Raw genomic sequence first — 18,301 nt, 5'->3', positions numbered from 1 at the left:
CTTCAATACTATATGCTTCAGTCAAGTTGGCCCTTATTGTCAAATCTGTAAAAAATGAATTATTGCATAATTCGAACAGTAGAAAACAAAAGAAATAGTGAGTGATGGACATCACCGACTGTCTCATTTACATGTCCCCGACTTGTGCATATTAACTGTTTTGTGAAAAATAAGCAAAAGTTTAAAATGTCTTAACTTTCTTATTTTACATCCAATGTTGATGAAATTTTCAGCGTCATGCTCCTTTGATTTTTCTCTATTTATTCAAATCAAAACTTTTCTTGGATGGACTTGACCTTTAACCAATCACAATATTTACCTATCATGGTGACGTTTCGTTTCCTCTGTTAATCGTTTAAAGAGACATGCTCGTTTTCAATAGAAACAATGCGATCATTTGACCTCGGTCGGAAGTAGGCCCTACATGTACATTCTTTTAGACGTCTATTAAAAACCTTTTTGAATGGGCTTGGATAGACCTGACGTAATATCTTATTGTATTCGTGGCTGTCAGCAGTCAGGTGGTTTAACAAAAGCGGGAAACTTCTCGAATGATGATCGACCTTTTCTCCTCCTCTCAATGCATAAAATAGAGAAATTAATGAATCGAACTATTATGCATCAAATTTAGCGAAGTCTGATCAGGACGAGTCCAAAACATCAAGATTATGAATTGTGCGTCAGAAAAAGCTACATTAACCCAATCACTTTCTTCCTTTCTGGATTATGATTTATGTGGATATGACTTCCTTTGAGGTCCAGATTTTTTCGAATATTACTATTAAAGCTAGGTTATTAAGATTAACGTTATCCTTTTTTTAAATAAATATTATAGATTTATAGATTTCCGACGAATGAAAATAGAAATAACCTTGTTGATAAATAAGCCTCAGCTGGAGGCGGTGAAAGGTCAGTTTGAGAAGACTAGACGTGTCACGTGACACGATACTGGCCATCTGAGCTGAGCCAGATGTGCCGATCCGAGCGAACGAGCAAGCTACGTGTACGTACACAATGTATTATGAGTTTGCATAGCATACCGTATACGCACTAGCTACGTTAAAACTGTACACGTGGTCGCGTTCGCTACCGGGTTTCTGCTTTGGATTTTTCAAGAGGAATTTTTTCTTTCATTATCAGTCACTCAGGAAATTGTCAGGTTAGTTTCGTTTTTTAATTGAAAATTTAATTTCAGTGTATTTCCCGTGATAAAACGTTAGGTTAGTGTGGTTTTTGCCGCGGATAACATTCATTCGCATAAGCAGCTGTCCAGTATCAAAATGTCGACTTGGTGGATTTCGCAATGGCCGATGTACGAAGAACGGCATGCCAGTTTCAAACAACTTTTAAACAAGATTACGAAGAAGTGTTTTCCTGCTTGTAGTAACTACATGTTGGGCTTTCTTCTCTTTGGCATTTTGATATGGAGAAAAGTGTAAGAAGATTCGAAGAATGTTGTAAATATTAGTCATACACGTCGGATTTTCTGCATGCGTGAACTCAGTTGAAAAGCATGTCGAACAAAGACCTTAGATTAGAATGAGTTTGCTGATCTCTGCGCTCGCATCTTTTTTTTTTTTTTACCGCGGGCCTACGGTATTTCAGAATTTTGCTCCTGACATTCAGCTTGTCCTCCAATCTTACAGTTCAATTCAAATTCTACCAAAATCAGGTTGAGCCTCCTTTTATGATTGGATCATTGGAACAAATTTGAAGTAGACTGCTTATTAAAAGCTCTCTGACTAGGGTGATATGTAGTACTAGGAGCGATTCTAAAGCTGAAAGAGGGATATCTCCATGAGATCAACACCCCTTTTAATCATGGTATGTGTTTTTTTTTGAGGGAGGAGGGGGTGCTTGTCAGAAATCATACTTAGTTGACTGTTGAGTACTACTAGTACTAGTGGAAAAGGGCATCAACAATCACCTCCAAAGTTGGCTTAGTTTGGGAAGTTTACTTGAATGAAAATTTTGTTGTAGGCCTGAATAAAAAAGTTACTACTAGTAGACATGAGTTTTTGAAATTTGCAAGTTCGTATATGAGCAGCTGTTTTATATATAATACAAAAAATAATTCAGGAGTGGGAGTGAACAAATTTGTTGAAAGTGTTGATATACTGAAGGTACAACCATTTTTTTTTTTTGAAAAAAAGACATTGATTTTTGTTTCTACTAAATTATGTATACATATAGGGAAGCTGCTGAAATATGTCTTTTTTTATCTTTGGATTTTTCCTCAGACTTTCACCTTCCTTCCTTCCTTCCTTCCTTCAAGGCTCCACATTAACTTTTTTTGGTGGTGGCCCATTCGGGCCACCAAAACCATCAAATAATATTTTTTGGTGGCCCGATATTAAAGTTTGGTGGCCCGAAAAATATAAAGAAAAACATTAAAAATGAATAAAACAAACTTCTGAAATATTAATTCTGCAGCCACTACCACTAAGTTACTTTCACTTTATACATCTTGTATGTAAACCTTGTTTGCTGTTATTTTACTTTGCTAATTGATAATTGTTTCTATCGTTGTAAAAATGAAATGATTGAAAGTGAATAAATGAATTGTATTGTTCGCAGGTTGTGTGGACTTTAAAAAAAATCTGTATAGAGATAATGGTAAAGTAAATAAATAGTGCATAGCAAACTCAGATAGATGTACAAAACAATGGTTTTTCCTTCCTTCCTCTTTGAATCCTAAAACCTAGATTATGCATGCCCCAAATCCAGTTTATTTCTGTTTTCTCTTTTGCAGCATATTATATAGAAGGAGAAAATCACAGAAAAATATGCTGCAAAATTAGAACAATGCATAAAAGGGGGAAACAAACGAAAATAATTTTCAAAAAGTATATAACAAAAAGAAAACAAAAATGATAAAAGAAATTAGTGAAATAAAACAAAAGAAAGAAAATGAAGAAAGATAAAAATAAAGCACAGGGGAAAAAAGGAAAAAAGAAAAGAAAAAAATTAGAGAGAAAAAAGAAAAGAAAATGAAAGAAAAATTAATAAAACAAAGTTAATGTAAAACTGGGGAAAAGGGGAAAATTAAGAAGCCATTACATATATTTTTTAACAGCTGTGGCAACAGTCTATTCTGACTGGAATATAATTAAAAGCCAAGCAAATAATTTTCACTTACCTTTTGGGAATGGCACATTTCTATTTTCATATCCTTTAGTTTGTATTATTTTATTTTCAGTATAAACATATTTTTTAATCAGGCATATTCAATGGGAAGGGGTATAAATGGTTTAACCACTGTAAAAAAAAAAAGAAAACGGCAAAAAATATATCTGGAAAAAAAGTGTGAGAAAAGTCCTTCCCTACATTTGCCAAAATGTTGGGGGAAAAAAATCACATTTCATATCAATGAAATGCCTTCCCAAAGTATTTACTTTCTCAAGAGTGGTTTAAGAAGTCATTTATAAACAAGAAAGAAAGAAACTGTCTGTTTGTTTAATGCTAGAAAATACACAGCTTCGAAAGAAACCAAGTATCAACATACATACAAATGCACACGTGGGACTGTTATGTACTTGCCTATGTGTTTTTATGTGTATTAATTCATGTGGAAATTGGTCTTTTTGAGTCAAAAGAGAGGTCATAATTCCTCTTCTTAATACTTGCAAATAATCAGGGTACACCAGATTTTCGTAATATAGACTGTAGAAGGGCATTTCATTGGTGTAAAAGGTGACTTTGACTTAGATTTTCAAAGTTCTGTGGAAGATTTCTCAGCAGCAACATTTTTTATCGCAGCTCCCCGAGTCTGAATAGGCTGAGCTAGATCTAGAGCACAGCTGTATGCAGTGGCTTCATGCAAAGCTCACGCCAGCCGGCCGGCGCGGTTGGCTGGATAATAGCTACTGTATGCTATAGCTGTAGGCCTAATATGCAAACTTTGTGTGTGTGTATTTGTGTGTAGATCAACAAAAATGGGCGCATGACAAACTGGCTTGCAATTTGAGCTGTAGAAAGTTGATAAATGCGTGCAAAATTGGGAGGAAAATTGCGCTACTTTGAAAATTATTGGTTGCCCGATTTGGTTGCCCGATTCGGGCCACCAAAACTTAACATTTTATCAATAATGGTTGCCCGAGGTGAATTTTTGGTGGCCCCGGGCCACCGCTAATGTCGAGCCTTCCTCCCTCCCTCCCTCCCTCCCTCCCTCCCTCCCCTTATTGTGCACGTGTCTCGGAATAATAATCAGTCATTGCGTATAAAATGCCTATTTTGCGCTATGAGCCAGAAACAGTGTTCGCGCAGTGCCCATGATATTCTCTTGACATAAGGAACGCTTCCCTTGGTTAAACTGACAATAAAAAGTGCATTTTGATTGGTAATATCCTAAAAATGGGTGTGTTGAAGATAAGAAGGAGGCAGTCCTTAAAGAGATAAGAACGCGTTAAGAAGATTTTCAGAATACCGATTTGCAATGATTTTAGCGTCTTCTTATCTCAATGAGATAAGATAAAAGATAAAAACAAAGATAAGAACATTTTCAGAATACCGCCCCTGGTATGTTTAGGCCTCGCCCCTTCAAAATTGTTTTTTAATAATAATAGCTGGATTTATAAAGAGCTTTTTGCAAAAGGATACAAAGCGCTGCTATTGTTACCCCGGCTTTAGCTCGAGCTACCATCACAGCGCTCAGTGCATGCAAGGAATTACTCCTGCCGGGTACCCATTCACCTCACCTGGGTCGAGTGCAGCACAGTGTGGATAAATTTCTTGCTGAAGGAAAATATGCCATGGCTACGATTCGAACTCACAAGCCTCTGTTTCAAAGGCGAAAGTCAGAACCACTAGACGACGCACCCACTTTTTGCCAGCACTTTTTCACCCAATTGTCTTTAAAATGGTGTCATATTGATAACATTTTTCAAGAACTTGATTCTGTAGTATCATCCATTTATACCCCTGTTGGCCAAGCTGCAGTCATTGCATGTACAGTATTACTGATTGCCAGGTGAGGTACCTGCATGAAGTTTGCAGCTAAAAGAAAAATTATCTGCAAATCTTTTTCTTTTTATTATATATTTATCATTTGATGGGAATATGTTCGCAATTCATCTCATCTGGTGTAATAGCCATTTTAGCTTGTGTGTGCCCTTAACAATCAGGACTTAACTGAAAATGTCTCCCCCCATTTTCTTTTGTAACATTACAGCCTTGGACAACTCACTTTTAGTGTCATCTGTAACAAAAACTATTCATCATGGTTAAAGAAAAGATTCATATCAACATTGTGGTTGTCGGCCACGTCGACTCGGGGAAATCTACAACTACCGGTCATCTCATCTACAAGTGCGGTGGAATCGACAAACGTGCCATCGAAAAGTTCGAGAAGGAAGCTGCCGAGGTGTGTTTTCTACTTTCAATCTGTATGTGATGACACGTGAAAGCAAAACTAAAGTTATAAAAAAACAAGAAATAAGTAACAGCCTAGAATGACAATGGCTCTCTGATGTAGCAGCAAATTTTGACTACATGTATTTAGAGAGGAATTGCAGTTGAGCATGTCTGATTCTTGAAAGCATTTTAATGGAATGACAAAAATAATAAAGATCAGAATTTATGCCATGAATTTTTCACCCATGATTTAAAGGTAGCATTTTCCAGCTGCTCGAATTCAAAATTGGGGATCGAGAGCTTCACAAATTTATTAATTCGATATTAGAATGCTACAGAATATATTCTGCAATTTTTCAAGACATTCAATGCCTGAAGGTGTTTTATATTATAAAGACAAAAATATGCAGAAATTTTATTTTGTGATCAGCACCCGATCAAAATTGATTCTGATGTAAATAGTGAATGCTCCGAGCTGAGAATATTTATATCTTAATAAATGTAGTAAAATTCATAGAAGAAAATGCTGAAAATTTAATCAAAATTGAATAAAGGAAGTCATTGAATTTTAAAGTCTAATAATATTTTGTGAAACGGTTATATACACATCATGAATATTCATTAGGTGGGTTGATGATATCACATTCCTTTTCGTATGTTATTACATGAAATCATAATTCAATTTTTTCATACATGTGTAAATGATGTGTCTCCATTGTGGTGAAATAGGTGCAGCAAGAAATAACTAATGCACTTAATCAGATGCCAAGCCATTTGTTTTAGTACTTGGTAGAAATAAACCTAATTTCTTATGATTAAATGCAAAAGAACAAGCGGGGAAATTACATCAGCCCACCTAATGAATGTTCATGAAAACATGCCTGGAACTGTTTCACCGGAATAATGCAATAACTTTTATAGGTTATCCGATTTCAAATTTTCAGCATTTTGCTCTGAATGTTACCACCGGTACTCTGTTTTTGTCTTGCCTGCACAGCAGAGCGAGACTATAGGCGCCGCTTTTCCGACGGCGGCGGCGTCAACATCAAATCTTAACCTAAGGTTCAGTTTTTGAAATGACATCAAAACTTAGAAAGTATATGGACCTAGTTCATGAAACTTGGACATAAGGTTAATCAAGTATTACTGAACATCCTGCTTGAGTTTCAGGTCACATGACTAAGGTCAAAGGTCATTTAGGGTCAATGAACTTAGACCATGTTGGGAGAATTATTTTCAAAATCTTAACCGAAGGTTAAGTTTTTGAAATGACATAACTTAGAAAGTATATGGACCTAGTTCATGAAACTTGGGCATAGGGTTAATCAAGTATTAGTTAACATCCTGCTCGAGTTTCAGGTCACATGACCAAGGTCAAAGGTCATTTAGGGTCAATGAACTTTGGCCGTGTTGGGGTATTTGTTGAATTACCATCCTAACTCTTAAGTGTATGGATCTATTTCATAAAACTTGGGATATAAGAGTAATCAAGTATCACTAAACATCCCCTGTGAGTTTCAGGTCACAAAACCAAGGTCAAAGGTCAGTTAAGGTCAATAAACTTAGGCCATGTTGGGGTAATTGTTGAATTGCCATCATAACTTTGAAAGTTTATGGATAGAGTGAATGAAATGTGGACATGGGTGTATTTGACAAGTCTTAAGTCACTGTTCAAATGTCATCTATGGTCAATGAACGTGGTATTATGTAATTATATGAATGGTGTGTTTGTGAATGATTATTTTATAGTAGTTTTCAAAGTTAGCACTGCTGCTATATTAAATTGCGTAATGCAGGCGAGACTGCCAGAGGCGTTCCACTTGTTTATTTATGTATAAATATCTTCAGTCTGGAGCATCCCTTTAAATTCATTTAAACTTTTTAATTCATGTCCTTCTCATCAATATAATCAGGTTATACTTAAAGTGACATGCAATTTGGGCCTTTGGGGATTTACCAAAACCAAAGATGGGCTTAACATGGTGTTTAATATGATAAATTATTTTGATATTTTTTTTTTAACCAGATGGGAAAGGGATCTTTCAAGTATGCCTGGGTTCTCGACAAGCTGAAGGCAGAACGTGAACGTGGTATCACCATCGACATTGCTCTCTGGAAATTTGAAACAACCAAGTACTATGTGACTGTCATTGATGCACCTGGTCATCGTGATTTCATCAAGAACATGATTACAGGAACCTCACAGGTAAAAGAAAAAAATGTTTTCCTCTGATTAGTAAGATTATAAATAGCCCTATATACATCTAGATTCCATGTACTCCTTGAAAAAGTTGTGCACATAAATAAATCGAGTCATTTTTCAGACTTTCCAAAACAGATTACTGTAATGCTTAACCTGTCTACTAAATGATGTGGATACCAGATACTGTTGATGGAATGGTCTTGATTATTTATAGCTCGGTCAAGGAGTCGCTGCAGATGTACAATGGGTAACTCTGGAATTGCCCTTCTGTTTTTTTGTTTTACTTCAAAAAATCATCTAAATATAAGGAAAGACAGAAATGTCCAAATCCATCACTACTAGATATGAGGCAGTCCAGTAATTGTAGTTGGATTTTCATTCGCACATGATAACTTGGAATAATTTTTGTTTCTGATGATCAAAGCCATCTAATGCAAGATATTTCTTTTTTTTTCCGTAATCAGGCCGACTGTGCCGTTTTGATTGTTGCTGCTGGTACTGGTGAGTTTGAGGCTGGTATTTCCAAGAATGGACAGACACGCGAGCATGCTCTCCTCTGCTTCACTCTGGGTGTCAAGCAGCTCATTGTATCCGTGAACAAAATGGACAGCACCGAACCCCCGTACTCTGAGTCACGTTTCAACGAAATTGTGAAAGAAGTCTCGACGTACACCAAGAAAGTTGGCTACAATCCAAAGGCCATTGCATTTGTCCCAATTTCGGGATGGCACGGTGATAACATGCTTGAGAAATCAGACAAGGTGAGTCAAATTGCTTAGAAAATTGCCATCCATGCTTTTTCTCATTCTAAACGAAGTACCGTAAGTAACGGTGTATTAACCGCACCCCCCATTTTCGGATGGAAATTTATTTAAAAAAAATTATCCAAAAAAAATTTTTAATCAAACTTACTTTCTATCTCTAATATGCGTATTTAAGAAAGAGTCAAGAACCAAAAAATATCGAAGAATTACTGGAAAAAAATGATGGGAAATCAGCGCTTCGTCACTTATCTGCAAGTTGCCGACACTATTGGCCACTTCCACACTCACCTCACACACACATATGGTACCGGTGTTCATTGCAAGTACCGATACCAGCATCAACATGGGGGCTCACCCATACGAGAAGATCGTTCATATCATATTTCCTGCATCACAGCCCCACTTTTGCTTTCAGAATTCTGTCTAGCATTCAATGTCTTGACATGAATTTTAGACAAGGGAATACGGGAAGGTTCAAGATACGAGAAATTTGCGATTTTGTTCAGGTGTTTTTCTTGTCTGCTTTGAACCACTTACCGGTAGTTCTCAGTACGTGTGTGGCGGTATCTTACAGACAGCAAAATAGGAGAAAAAAAATGCTAGTACCGGTATACCGTATTTTCAATGGGAGCTCTGGGCGGGAATAAAGTGAATAATAATTAAAAATAAAAAGTCGGAAGGAGTGAAGATGGGGATTGATGGATGATAGAGAGAAATGAAGGAAAGGCAAATGAAAGAAATTAATTGTCAAATAATACCAATAATTTGTCAAACAAAATAACTTCCACGGAAAGGTAAAGCGCCAGCTTACGTTGACGTTGCGATAAACATTACACATGCATGTCTTATTCGGCTAGCTGCACCGCGCTGTGCGATCAATTGGCATCTGAACTTTGCCGCGATGACTAAAAAATGACAACAAAGACAGAGTGACACCATTAAAAAAAGTCAGTTTCATGAAGGTAGGTGCGTTTGTTACCGTGATATAACTTTGAGGGACATTTACGGCAGATACCGGTAGTCATAGTTGCTTCCCTTTTATACCCGCGGCTCATACCCCTCTAAACGGGATTGCCCCAAGCGGCTACGCTCGGCCACCCGACGCGAGTTGAAAACTGGTAGTGGTATCGGGCTGAGATTGGCTTGGCTCAGACCTGTCACCGTGTATAAACCGCACCCCCGACTTTTGATTCTGTCCCGCCGAGAAAAAGGTGCGGTTAATACACCGTTACTTACGGTACTTTGATATTGAGATTAAAAAAAAGATTAAGATTGACATTGGGACCAGTCAGAAGGGCATCCACAACATGGGTTCTTTGTGATCTTTGCTCATTTAGATTATAGAAAAAGAAAAAAAATAATTTTTTTTTTATGTCACAAATTCAACACAGCTGTACAATGAATTGCATAATCCATGTGAGACTACTACCAGGGGCATTCCACTAGTTATAGTTCAAGTCCACTCCATAAAAAAAAGTTGTTAAGAATTAATATAGAAAAATGGAACAAGCACTACACTGAAAATGTTATCAAATTTGTACACTTTTGTAAAGTACGGATGGTACAGCATTTTGAAATTTCACTACATTCTTTCTCAAAAAGGTTATGCATGTGAGGGAGTTTGTGGTGTCACTTATTTCAAAAAAAATTTAGTGTATGAACTATACATACAATATTTCATTCTTCACATATTTGACTAAAAGGGACCCTCTTGCTTAACCCTAATTCTCCCGGGGGGGGGCCATAATGGCCCCCCCCTCGACAATTTTCGCGATATATCTGCTGCGCAAAATTTTTTGACCTCGCCGCTTACTGACTTTTTACTTTCAAGTCTCGCGCAAATTTTGAGACCAAATTTGTGACGCCCGGGTACACGGTTACGACATTACGCAACATTATGTAAGTGCATGTCAGACCCAAAATTGCTCATAAACGTGATTTCATGTACAAATCCAATGCAAATTGTGTATTTAGCCAAAATTCATAAATGTATCATTATTTCTACTTTTACTGATTAAACTTAATTAATTTTGCCTTGTTTATGGTCAGAATTAAGTCTGGAACGATTTCCATTGAAAAAACAATAAAAAACAAAAAGTAAAAAAAACAAAGAAATACATAAGAAATTCATAAAACAATAAAATACATTAGAAATTGATTTCCAAACCGAAGTTTTTTTTAATTGCAATTGTTAAGAATGCTACAAAGAATATTTTTACCAAAAATTAGCAGTCTAGGAGCTTTATTTAGTGAATTAGTGCAAAAAGTATGATTTATGCATAAATTAGCATAATTAATTCATATAAAATAAAATCTCATTATTTTGGAAAATTTCACCATACAGCCTTGTAGATTATATCGCACACTACCAGCGTGCAAATTTTTGCGTCGCTCGCTCGATCGGCGGCCGAGATCTTAAGGGGGGGCCATAATGGCCCCCCCCCGGGAATGACAAGAATCAAAATACCCCGGGAGAATTAGGGTTAAGCCACTAGAGGTTTAGCCTCTTGTCGAGACCCTGTCAGCTGCTTTCCGAGCGAACATGGCAAAGCAAGGGAGAGAGCAAAGCAGAGCGCCGCGAGACAGGGCCTCTTGACATCTGACCCGAATTTCACTGACTTTCTTTTGTTTTTTATTGTTTTTACCAATTCACCGACCAAAAACTGGTCGGTGAAAATCATCCAATGAGAGCGCGAGCTGCTATGACGTCATATTAAATATTCATGAGCTCATCGATGAATGGCGACCCTCGGATTCTTGGCGAAGAGTGACGACGAAATATCAAAGAGCGCTGAATATGACTCTAAAATGCTGAATATTGACCGATTTAAGGATTTGCAAGTCGATGAAATTAACTCTGCACTGAAAGGACGAGATGTCTTTGTAAATCTACCCACAGGATATGGAAAAAATGTAATGTTTCATGCGATTCCACCGGTCGAACCGGGGCGTCGATTATCGATCTCCGCTGTGCAGTGCAGTGAGGGAAGCTGGGGTGGAGTTGCTGGGAGTTGACGGGAGTCTGACCAGCGGCTGAGCAGTATCTCCCGGGAAGTTTCGGGGCGGTGATGGGTCTGTTACGGCCAGTAGTAGTAGTAGTAGTAGTAGTAGTACCACTACTTGTAGCATTTTGCTGGTTATATCCCCTTTAGTGTCCCGCAATTAAATGAATCCCCTGCAGAATAATGGACTACTATATAGTATTCCGAACCCAAAACGAAACAGCTCTGACATTTCATTGGTTTACTCTGTGAACGGTAATATCATCAGGGGCCGCGGAACCGGGGGGGGGGGGCACCCACTTTTTTCCAAAACCGTGTACAAAAACTTAAAATTGACCATATGATTGTGATTTTTAGCATGGTCAGCCCCCCCACTTTTGGCTCAGCCCCCCCACTTTGAAAACCGTTCCGCGGCCCCTGATCATGACTCATGTATATTCATTAGGAAGACGTTCCTCATGAATATATAATTCAGTTCAGATGTCAAGAGGCTCTGGCTCGCGCCAGGCCTAATTTGCTTCGCGAATTAGGGAATCCCTCGCTTCGCTCGGGAAGCAGCCGCCAGGGCCAGGGCCTCGACAAGAGGCTATTAGAGGTTAAGACAAAGACACTTCCACATGTATAAGGGATGAATAAAACTTTTCACATTTTATTATTTGATGTCCATTACGATTTTTATCCATTTCACACAAAATTAGGCTCACACATTTGTTTTGAGGTAAAGATGTGCAAGACCTTTTTTGCATTTATCAAAAATTGTGTTGCCATGATGATATCATATGGCAAATATTGGTGAGAAATCATGTGGTTCAAACTACTTCATCAATTTTTGGCTGTGAAAATTGGCACAAACATTGGTCTTTGGGGAAAAACATGCAATTCCCTTTTTCAAATGTGTTTGAAATTTTTTTGCCCTAGTAACAGCATGTAATTGTTAAACACCCATGAAACTTGATTCCCCAGTTTCTTTTTTTAGCATCACCCTTGAAGTTTTGCACGAACATCTTGGGTAAAGGCATGGGAAATTAATTTTTCAAACCTGTTAGAAAAACTGTTTCCAAAGTAACAGCATAGGGTGGGTGATATTTCACTTCTGTCAGGAAGCATTTTAAAGGGGAATCCAGCCTTGGCCATTTAAATGTTGTGTTGGGAAGGAGAAAAATAAATTAAACGGAATGGTGAAAGTTTGAAAGAAATCGGACAAGCAATAAAAAAGTTATAGCTGCTTTGGAATTGAGATCACTAATTAGTGCTGTAGCCGAACTGCCGAACCGAACGGAAGTTCGCCGAACTTGGCACTTCCGAACCGAACCAAACACAAAGGCCTGGTTCGGTGGTTCGGTACAAAAAAAATTAGGCACATTTATTTTACTACGTAATATAAATAAAAGCGGGGACTACATATATTTAAATATAAAATGAAAAAAAATATTGGTTAATGATTGTGCACGATAAGAATTCCACACAAAATATTTTTTAAATCCACTATTTAAGCTCGCATCTTGTCTTTGATTGAATTGTTATCAACTTAAGAATATTTTATTAACATGAATATATTTTTTCTTCATTAAATGAGGGGACATTTGAAGCTAAACTCGGTATAAAAGTGTGGTTGAATTTCGTATTGCCGTAATTGATCGTGATCGTACCTAATTGTTTTCTATTTAATGAAGAAAAAGGACAAGATATAAATTCATTAGGGAGGCGCGATAGCTCAGTCGGTAGAGCGGGGGATTCGTATTCCGGTGACCCGGGTTCGATTCCCACTTGGTGCGCTAGTGCCCTTTGGTAAGGCATTAATCCTCATTACCAGGTCCTTCGGAGAGGACCTTAAGCTGTCGGTCCTCTGGTTGCTTGCTTACAAGCATTCATGCTTTCTTAGCAATCAGGTAAAAAATCCCCACCAATCAATTCCTCGTAAATGACAAAGTATGACAGCTTCGGTCTCGTCTTTGATTGAATTTTTATCAGTCTCAGTTTTTTTATTACCATGAATTTATTTTTTTTCTCAAAAACTGTGGGGACATTTTAAGCTAAACTCAGTTAAAAAGTGTAGTTGAATTACGTATAACTGTAATCGATCATGAACGTGATCGGGCGTACGTGTAATTGTTTTGTATTTAATAATAGAAAAAAATTGACATAAATTCATTCCTTGTGACTGGTAAAGTATGTATATTTCACCTTCTGAAATATACATATCAATATTAAAGATAAACTAGATTTTAATTCGTCATGCGGACGAATTAGGTGGTCTGTCCTTATTCTTGCCATCATGATCACTATTACCATGTTCAAGCAGATCAATATGATCTTCATGATGACAACGGAATGTTCATTTTGGATGGAATACTTGTGAAAGACGGGAGATGATAAAGCACTGTGAAAAGGGTCTCTTTGATATATGAAAATACATGTGATATGAAAAAAGTAATTATAATCTGTTTAATCTTGCTAAATTTTAACTTTCATACCTTTTAATTATCAAAGGATCATGTACGAGGTGGTAAAAAGAAAAAAAAAAGAAAAAAAATCATCTTGTTCACCCCCAGGACTCGAACCTGCGCCCCCGAGAACTCAAGTCAAGTGCGTTATCCATTGAGCCACGATATTCCCCATAGAGATTACACGTTCCCATAGAGATTACACGTAAGCAAATTTGAGAATTACAAATCCAATATTGCAAGCGAAAAACGGGCATGATCCTGGCATCTGATCGAAAAATAGAGGGCACATTTCCGAAAGCTTATAATCTCAGCTACATCATACCAAAAACTCAGGGATAATTAACGAGAAAAAATGGAGATATAGCTCACGAAATAGAGGAATGTAGAATCTAGTTTTGAGAAAAAGTCATGTCCCTTAGAGATTACACGTAAAATGAGGAAAAATGACATGCCTCTTTTCATCGCAATTTTACACCATGATTCGATTTTCAAAATCAAAATTCATGTTAACCGACGAGAAAGGGTACATTCTAAACTACAACATATCGAAATCTGGTCGAAAAATGATAAATATTCACTGAGTTATGATCAAATTTGCATAAATTTGATGACGTCATTTTTGAAAAAATGAAATTTTCAGTTTAGGCGCAATTTTGATGACGTCATGATCAAATTGAGGGACAATGGTGACATGAAATTAAATCTACAACTCATACTCTATCGATATATGAAAAAAAAATTGGGGTCAACGGACTATTTAAAGAGCTACAGTGAATTTTCAATAGACATGTTTTTGCCCATATATGGCCTGTAGTGAGAGCTCGCGCGCACACGTGCTGCAAAGTATAACGGGTGATAATTTCGTTATTACTTGTCGTAGAAGGTTGATCAAGGTATCAAATTGTTCAGAATTATATTATCGGTGCATTGATATAAAAAAAATTGGCGATTCTATGTTGGAAGATGCAATTACGCGCGAAAACGCGCGCGCATGTGCGTGCGCGTTTTTTTAGCAAAATGCTTAAAATGGCCTAAAACGTATGGAAAATTAATTTGGAACGAATTTGAGCATTTTAAAACTTTAATGCGCGCGTACGTGCGCGTCGAGGTGCGCGCGCGGAATTTGATGAATTTTTTAGTTGACCGTTGACCTGAAGTTGATGTATACTAAATATAGTTGATTTTTGATGACTCGTTATCGAGATATGATAATGACCTGATTTTTACAAAATGGCGCCTGGATGAAGTCACGATGACCTAATGACTTTGAAAAAAGGAGGGCACACTTCCGAAAGCTTAGAATCTCAGCTACATCTTATTAAAAGCTCAAGGATAACAAACAAGAAAAATTGGAGATATAGCTCACGAAGTAGAGGAATGTAGAATCTAGTTTTGAGAAAAAGTCATGTCCCTTAGAGATTACACGTAAAATGAGGAAAAATGACATGCCTCTTTTCATCGCAATTTTACACCATGATGCGTTTTTCAAAATGAAAATTCATGTTTACTGACGAGAAAGAGTACATTCTAAACTACATCATATCGGATTCTGGGCGAAAAATGATCAATATTCAAGGAGTTATGATCAAATTTGCATAAATTTGATGACGTCATTTTTGAAAAAATGAAATTTTCAGTTTAGGCGCAATTTTGATGACGTCATGATCAAATTGAGGGACAATGGTGACATGAAATCAAATCTACAACTTATACTCTATCGATATATGAAAAAAAAATTGGGGTCAACGGACATTTTAAAGAGCTACAGTAAATTCTCAATAGACATGTTTTTGCCCATATATGGCCTGTAGTGAGAGCTCGCGCGCACACGTGCTGCAAAGTTTAACGGGTGATAATTTCGTTATTACTTGTCGTAGAAGGTTGATCAAGGTATCAAATTGCTCAGAATTATATTATCAATGCAACGATATAAAAAGAACGGCGTTTCTGCGTTGCGTTGAAGGCGTTACGCGCGGAAACGCGCGCGCATACCTGTGCGTGCGCAAATTTTTGAAATGCTTAAAATGACCTGAAACGTACTTTACTTTGGTCAAAAAGTGATTTTGAGCATTTTAAAAATTTGACGAGCGCGTACGCGCGCGTCGTGACCTCCAGGTGACCTTTGATGACATGACCTGTTGACCCTTGACCTGAAGTTGATGTGATGTTAATTTGATCGATTTTTAATTATTGATAATGGAGATATGATCGACAATGTGATTTTACAAAATGGCGCCTGGATGACGTCATCATGACCTGATGACCTTGAAAAAGTTGATTTTACTTGAAATCATAGAGCTTGATGACTGACAGAAATTTGAAGGAAATTGACCATGTCGATTTCGAGTGAACGTGTGTACAAAAAAGTGTACGGAAGAAATAAAAATAAATAAATAAATAAAGAAAGAAAATTCTAGCGAAATCAATAGGTGATCTGTCGTTGACAGACCACCTAATAAATAAGAGATGAAGGAATGAGGATAGAAAAAACAGAAAAGATAAAAATTCAAAGCAAGTCAACGCATGTTCCCTGATCATGTACCGGAAATGGTTGATAAGGAAAGTTGAAACAGGAAGTCTAAACAACCTGCTCTCAGTTGCTATTATGCGGGTAAAATTCATATTCTGAACTTGAAATGTTTTTTCCATTGTCAATATTTTCTAAAAAGTGGTTTAATCTGGTCATTTACTGAAAATGATATGATAAATTTTCAGTTCCGACTTGGTTCTGACGATCAACGCCGAGTGATTTCATAACACTAAAATACACAGTACAGTCCCATTTACTAATTTTCGTGTTGGAAATATGTTTGAAGTCACTCTAGTGTTGATCTTTCGGGACCAAGAATGGACTGATATTTTATCTTTTTAAAGTAATTGATTGACCAGATTTAACCACTTTTCAGAAAATAGGGACTTTCTAAAAGATTTCATATTCTTTGGAATGTGAATTTTACCAGTATAATAACAGTTGAGTGGAGGTTGTTTGTCTACTGTTCCGACATTCCCGATCAACACTTTCCAATCGGAGAAGCTGCGTTTGCAATGGCATTGTAATCGATCATGATCATATCTACATGGAATAATCAATGAAGAAAAAAATATTCTGTTCTTTGTAATTCTGTTTCTGTCCTCATTCTCTCGTTATCAATATTATTTTCTTTGTTTTTTTTATTCAATTTAAAAATGAAAGAAATGACTCTTATTATTGGTTTCAAGATTGAAATAAATAAAAGAAAGTTATGCAGCAATTTTTATAACCATTCTTTTTAGAAACAAAATTTATTATAAATATACGACAGAATTTTAATATAATTTGTTCGAGGGTTGGCATTCCCTAGTTTTATATGTTAATAATTTAATTGTGCATTTATTGCCGAACCCCGAACCGAACCAAAGTTCGGAAAAAATTTGCTAAACCCTGCCGAACCGAACAGAACCCGAACATGCCGCCTGACTTGCAGCACTATCACTAATACTAAGTAGATTTCAAATTGGCAACTGGGTAAGTAACTTATGACAAGGGGCAAGGACAATTTTCCCATAGGCCATGTACTTATCAGGGATTTGTGATTTTCTCCTAAGTACCCATTCCCCTGGAGCAGTTATCTAAATATAACCCTGGTATTATATTGTTTTATGTCCTCATGAAAGAAAAATATAATTTGAAATGAAACTTTTGGGGGAAAAAATGACATTTTAGCCATAATATGTATTGGAGTACATGGAAGAGTAGTCCTTGCCTTACATCACTATGATGTCCCATATGCGGCCAATTTGAAGTCTCCATGGGTATAGTGATTACCAGTATTTACAACTTTTAAAAATTCATAACTTTCTTGTTTGTCCAATATTGTTCAAATTTTCACCTATCAACTTACTTGTCTGATTTTTTTTTTTTTTTTTTAAACAAGATTTAATTTGGGTTGGATTCCCCTTTAAAGGAGCATTATGCAAGGGGTATATCAGATATACTAGGGGATCAATTGACACCCAACCCCTCCAATTAAATAAGGCTTAAACATGCCAATTGTGTTATTTCACCATACTTACAGATGAAGTGGTTCAAGGGCTGGGCTGTAGAACGCAAGGACAACAATGCTACTGGAACAACATTGTTCGAAGCCCTCGATTCCATTCTACCACCAAAGAGGCCAACGGATAAGGCTCTTCGTCTTCCTCTCCAAGATGTTTACAAGATTGGAGGTATGTAACTTAACCCTGATTCTCCCGGGGGGGGGGGCCATAATGGCCCCCCCCCCCTCGACAATTTTCGCGTTATGTCTGCCGCGCAAAATTTTTGACCTCGCCGCTCACTGACTTTTTACTTTCAAGTCTCGCGCAAATTTTGAGACCAAATTTGTGACGCCCGGGTAGGCGGTTACGACATTACGCAACAATTATGTAAGTGCATGTCAGACCCAAAATTGCTCATAAACGTGATTTCATGTACAAGTCCAATGCAAATTGTGTATTTAGCCAAAATTCATAAATGTATCATTATTTCTACTTTTACTGATTAAACTTAATTAA

The 18,301-nt window shown here is 37.0% G+C and overlaps 1 protein-coding gene across 2 annotated transcripts in view; it reads left to right on the top strand.

Annotated features, from left to right (window-relative positions):
- The window catches only part of LOC129261990 (elongation factor 1-alpha-like), a 28,144-nt gene that overhangs the window by 4,049 nt on the left and 5,794 nt on the right, over positions 1 to 18,301 (top strand). The window contains exons 1-5 of one of the 2 annotated variants that reach the window (XM_064100389.1): positions 911 to 1,159; positions 5,171 to 5,362; positions 7,379 to 7,558; positions 8,020 to 8,316; positions 17,824 to 17,974. In XM_064100389.1, the coding sequence (XP_063956459.1) occupies positions 5,219 to 5,362; positions 7,379 to 7,558; positions 8,020 to 8,316; positions 17,824 to 17,974 (772 nt within the window). In that variant the 5' untranslated portion in view covers positions 911 to 1,159; positions 5,171 to 5,218. Of the gene's footprint in view, positions 1 to 910; positions 1,160 to 5,170; positions 5,363 to 7,378; positions 7,559 to 8,019; positions 8,317 to 17,823; positions 17,975 to 18,301 lie in introns of those variants that run through there. The other variant, XM_064100388.1, reaches the window with a different exon arrangement.

This window comes from Lytechinus pictus, chromosome 5, assembly GCF_037042905.1.
Source record: "Lytechinus pictus isolate F3 Inbred chromosome 5, Lp3.0, whole genome shotgun sequence".
In the NCBI taxonomy this organism is placed as follows: domain Eukaryota; kingdom Metazoa; phylum Echinodermata; class Echinoidea; order Temnopleuroida; family Toxopneustidae; genus Lytechinus; species Lytechinus pictus.
The sequence above is the reverse complement of the archived record's forward strand: the minus strand, read 5'-3'. Positions and strand labels throughout refer to the sequence as shown.